This window comes from Photinus pyralis, unplaced genomic scaffold (assembly GCF_008802855.1).
Source record: "Photinus pyralis isolate 1611_PpyrPB1 unplaced genomic scaffold, Ppyr1.3 Ppyr1.4_unclustered_Scaffold5266, whole genome shotgun sequence".
In the NCBI taxonomy this organism is placed as follows: domain Eukaryota; kingdom Metazoa; phylum Arthropoda; class Insecta; order Coleoptera; family Lampyridae; genus Photinus; species Photinus pyralis.
In genome coordinates, this window is record NW_022171739.1 from 27335 (window position 1) to 32968 (window position 5634).

Below are 5634 nucleotides of genomic sequence, written 5' to 3' on the forward strand. Positions count from 1 at the left end.
TGGGACTTAGTTTTCCACACAGGAGATGACCATGACCTTAAAAACAGAACTGTTCCAAGGTGGAAGGAAAAATACCCGGTGCTTAGAGAGCTAGAAATTCCAGATGGGGAAGACTGGGAAGCTAGTTATTACGTGCAAACGAGTATAAAAGGAGAAAGAAGAGAACGGTATATAATTAAAACGATGAACATGCGCAGAAGCGGGCAAGAGTCGGAGGAAATATACAAACTAATGAGAAAAGTTAGAGAAATAGCGGAGGAGAACAAAAGAAACAAGATAGCTATAAATATGTGCGACAACAAGGAAGCAGAGGAAATCAGGAAGGCGGCAGAGTATATATATTCAGAGGTGCAAACATCGAAGTAGAAATGGTAACTCGACAACGCGCGGTAGACCTGAACAAACAGAGCAAAGACTACGGACCGGGGGATATAATACCGGGTGATTCATTAGAACTGATGATAGTTTGAATTTCCCGCAAAACACAAATTTTTAAAGGTTGGTAATAATAGATTATCATTTGCCTAATTCCAGTGGTGTATGTAGAATCACTCTCCAAGGAGTAATAATTTATTTTTAATTTACAAATAAGTCGTTATTAAATCAATCACAATAATTCCGTCGATTCTCATAATCAAGAGCGTGGCAGTTGCTGTAGAACAGAAACCCGGTACGGGTGTATGTATTCGTAGATCTTTATGCAAAATTCGTTGGCATGTTGCATAAGACACTCCTGTAATTCGAAAATAAAGTTAGTAGATATTTATTCTACGTGCACCACTTACCAGCCTGGGCACTTAACTGACGGATTGATTTTCTGGAACTCGCTTCCATTCTTTGTCTTCGACCACTTCATCGTTTCTTAGTAATGGATGACCTGTATTTCTTCTTTGCAAATGCAATTCTTGTTTTCAAATCGATCAACGATTCGTTTCTTATGATTGGCAAATGCTTTATAAGAAATAATAAGATCGGGACACTCTTCCTCGCCCGACATATGCAGAGGTGGCGACGGAGCCTACACCGGGGCCGAGTGGACAAAGGAAGAGAGTTGCGATACGCGAACCAATACATGAGTCAGAGAGAAGGATGGCAGAGGCGTAATGATTAAGGTTCTCCAGATCAATCTTAATAATAGTAGAGTGGCCTTGGACATGGCGGGGAAAGTAGGGGGTCTACCCAGCCCGCTGGAAAGCGAGCACACTGGTGCTATTACCTAAAAGTGGTGGGGGGCACAGGCCTATCTGCCTGACGGACTTTGCGGGGAAGGTAGTAGAGAAGGTTGGAGGATGTTATAGAACCCAAGCTGAGCCCTGCGCAATACGGCTTTAGGAAGGGGAGATCAACTGTCAAGGTCCTTAAGGCGATTATCAAGCAGGTGGCGGAAGCAAACGACGGAAGTTGGAGAACTCGAGAAGTTTGTCTGGTGGCATCTTTGGATGTGAAGAATGCCTTTAACTCTGCCTCACGGGAGGCTATTGTGGAGGCGCTGTGCGGTTTCGGGGTGCCGTAGCAGTTGGTGAGGCTGGTGCGAAGTTATTTGACAGGTAGAGTGGTGAGGGTGGTCAAACCGTCCGGGGGATTGCATGAGTTTGTTAATAGTGCGGGAGTGCCGCAGGGGTCGGTGCTGGGGCCCCTGCTGTGGAATGCCATGTATAACGGGGTGCTAAACGAGATACAGGAAAGTGGGGTGGTAATGGTTGCCTTCGCCGACGATTTGACGGTAATTGTGCGCGATAGGGAGCTGGAGAGGGCGAAACAGAAGATGTGTAGAGCTATAGAAAGGGTGGGAAGATGGATGGCAGGAAGGGGACTACAATTGGTGCCTCAGAAAACCAAATTGGCATTGCTTACGGGTAAGAGGCGGATACCGGTGGTTCGTTTGGAGGTCCTGGGACAGACGATCACATCCGAGGGCAAGATTAAGGTGCTGGGGGTGTGGATTGACAAAAATTTGTCATTCATCCCCCACGCACGGGAAGCAAGTGCGAAGGCCACGAGATTATATGGTGCGTTGAGTAAGATAATGCCAAATACCGGAAGAGCCCGGGCTAGCAAAAGAAAGGTGATGGGGACAGCTGCGCGGTCGGTGTTGCTCTACGCGGCGGAGGTATGGCACTCGGCTATTAGATGGGGAGTCGCGATGAAGTGTGTCAACAGGGTGTGGAGGTTGTTTGCAATAAGAATCTGCAGCGCATATAGAACTGTGCAGTGCGAGGACGTAATGGTTGTGGCGGGGACCTGCCCGGCCGAGGTTGCGATCGAGGCGAGAGGGATGAAGTGTGCGACAGAAAAAGTATACGAGGAGTGGCAGAAGAGGTGGGAGATGAGGACCTCGTGGACGAAAACTTTAATAAAAGACGTGCGTACGTGGTGTGATAAAGGCCACGGGGAGGTTGGATACTGTCTAACGCAATTTTTGACGGGCCACGGAGAGAATGGGCAGTACCTCAATAAGATAAAGAAGAGAACAAACGACAGATGTGTGGACTGTGACGAGGTGGATAGTCCGGGGCACGCAGTGCTACAGTGCGCGAGGTGGAGAGACGAAAGGGCTCGAGTGGAGAGGGAGATAAGCAATCGCCTGGAGGAGGAGAGCATCGTGGGCCACATGATAGAGGACGCTGAAAAGTGCCGTATAATAGCCGCGTACATAACTAAAGTCACAAGTACGAGGGAGCGTGAGGCACACGACAGGCAAAGGAACGGGTAGAGGCAGCGGTTACATCTAGGCGCAGTTTATCTGCGCCGGCCACCATGTAAGCCATACATATGGGCAAACCTAGCTACCAAGTGTTTAAGAGAGGGGATATACCCAGAAACATGGAAACGCTGCCGACTCGTATTGATACCAAAGGCAAATGGAGCGCTGAGGCCCATATGTCTGCTAGACTTCGCGGGCAAAATCCTAGAAAAGATAGTGAAGGCGAGGTTAGAAGAGCATATATCCACCAAAATATCCGACAGACAGTACGGATTCCGAAAAGGGCGCTCCACGTGGAATGCGCTTGCGACGCTCGATAACATAAGGATGGAAGCAGTAAGGGGCACGCACCGGACCAGAAAAGTATGTCTGATGGCGTCCATAGACGTCAAGAACGCCTTTAATTCGCTACCACATAGGACAATCATAAGGGCATTAGGAGAGATGGGGGTCCCGAGCTACCTACGGAGAGTCATAAGCAGCTACCTAGTGAGTCGGACAATAGAGGCACAAAAACCGGAAGGAGGAATATATACATTCAGCCCGGAGGCGGGTGTCCCACAGGGAGGAGTCCTGGGGCCCACCCTGTGGAATGTGGCCTATGACGGCGTCCTACGATTAGAAGTGCCAAATGGGGTGACGGTGGTGGGCTTCGCCGACGACATCACAATAATAGTAGAGGACAGAGCACTAGAAATAGCCACTAGCAAATTGGAAGTCACGGTAGAGAAGATCAACAGATGGATGGGGGAGAGGAACCTGCGAATAGTACCCGAAAAGACAAAGGTAGCCCTCCTGACCGGACGGAGAAGGTTGGGAGAGGTTACCCTAAAAATACTAGGCGAAGCGATCAAGGCGGAGAGAACGATCAAGATCCTGGGGGTAATAATAGACAAAAACGGGACATACCTGGAACACGTGAGACATGCAGTGAGCAAAGCCCTTAAAAGTTACACGGCGCTGGAAAGAATCATGCCAAATAGCGGAGGAGCGAGGGCTAGCAAAAGGAAAGTGCTTTCCAGTGCGGTCATATCAATCTTATTGTACTCCTGTGAGGTGTGGTATGGGGCGCTCGAGTGGCGATGTGCTAGGGAGTGGATAAACAAGGTACTTAGGCTACTGGCAATCAAATGCGTAAGCGCATATCGCACGGCACCTCTTGAGGATGTGCTAGTAGTCGCAGGGATCCCGCCAAGTGATATTCTAGTGAGCTCACGAGTAGGGAAGTGGGGGAAAGAAGAGCGATGTCTGCAGTGGCAACTTAGGTGGGACAGTAGAACGTCGTGGACCAAGACACTGATCCCAGACCCCAGAACGTGGCTGGGTCGCAGTCATGGCGAAGTGAACTACACTCTGTGCCAATTCCTCCTGGGCCACGGCGAAAATGGGGAGTATCTGGCAAAAATTGGGAAAAGAACATCCAACGAATGCGTCGACTGCGGGCTACAGGACGACAAAGCACATGCATTCTATGAATGCCCACGATGGCACGCGGAAAGAGAGCGCCTACAACGGGAGGTTGGAGAGCCGGTCACGCCACAAAATACTATTAAGCTGATGTGTGAAGAGGAAGTAAAATGGGACATAATACAGGCCTACTGCCATAACATTGTAAACACTAGGGAGCGAGAAGGTATGCGAAGCTAAGAGGATAAGTAAGACGTAAGACCCGCCATCAGACGAATGCCCAAGCGATACCTGATGGCGGTGAGCTTCCGCAAATGGGGAAGTGGTTTAGTGGGGGCAGGGCCCACACTACCTCCGCCGTAGACTCAGGCGGGGGTGTGCATTAGGCATTCCACCATCCCATTATGAGAGAGATTAAAAAAAAAAAAAAAAAAAAAAAAAAAAAAAAAAATTGGTAGGTTAGGGTTAGGTTAGGTTAGTCCTGGGACAGACGATTACATCCGAGGGCAAGATTAAGGTGCTGGGGGTGTGGATCGACAAAAATTTGTCATTCATCCCCCACGCACGGGAAGCAAGTGCGAAGGCCATGAGACTATACGGGGCGCTGAGTAAAATAATGCCAAATACCGGAGGGGTCCGGGCAAGCAAAAGAAGGGTGATGGCGTCGGCGGTCATGTCCGGACTGTTGTATGCGGCCGAGGCATGGCAGGCGGCAACGAAGTGGGCGAGTGCGATGGCCATCATGAACCGGGTGATCAGGCTGCTGGCAGTCCGGATATGTAGCGCATATAGGACGGTGCAGGCCGACGACGTCATGGTGGTGGCTGGTGGCTGGGATCTGTCCGGCGGAGGTCGCGGTGGAGGCGAGGGCAAAGAGGTGGGACAAAGAAAAGGTGTACGCGGAGTGGCAGGCGAGGGGGGAAAGGAGAAAATCATGGACGAAGACACTCATCCCGGAAGTGCGGGAGGGGTGCGAGAGGGGACACGGAGAGGTGGGATATTACGTAACGCAGTTTTTGACCGGACACGGGGAAAACAAAGTCTACTTGAAGAGAATGAAGAAGAGAGAGGACGACAGGTGCGAGGATTGCGGAGAATTAGACGTGCCGGGCCACGCGGTTTTGAGGTGCGTGCGCTGGGAGAGAGAGAGAGTGGCGGTAGAGATAGCGATCGGGGAGCGATTGGAAGAGACAAATGTGGTGAGGATAATGCTGAGGGAGAGCGAGAAGTGGGAGGCCGTGGCGAGGCTGGTACAGAACAGCGGTAGGACGAGGGAGAGAGAAGCCCGAGATCGGGAGCGAGGGCGGCGGTAACATCGCAGGCGTCTACCATTAGGCGCCGGCCGGCCATGGCAGCGAAGAATGCCGGAAGGTGATACCCGGCCATGGCATACCTGGCAGAGGAAAGGGTTTTAGGGGGTAACCCGTAAGGGAGTCCCCCACGCCCCCCGCTAAGACCGCAAGCGGGGGTAGTCCATTAAGGATTTCCTAAACCTCTATAAAAAAAAAAAAAAAAAAAAAAAA

General features: G+C 50.6%; 1 protein-coding gene across 1 annotated transcript; it reads left to right on the forward strand.

Moving 5' to 3' along the window:
• Nucleotides 1-4727: 4727 nt before the first annotated feature.
• On the forward strand, nucleotides 4728-5374 carry LOC116182433 (the record flags this gene model as incomplete). Its single annotated transcript, XM_031502964.1, has 2 exons — nucleotides 4728-5081; nucleotides 5125-5374. Coding segments are annotated over exons 1-2 (604 nt in total), but the record flags the coding sequence as incomplete, so codon positions are not given.
• Nucleotides 5375-5634: the final 260 nt, after the last annotated feature.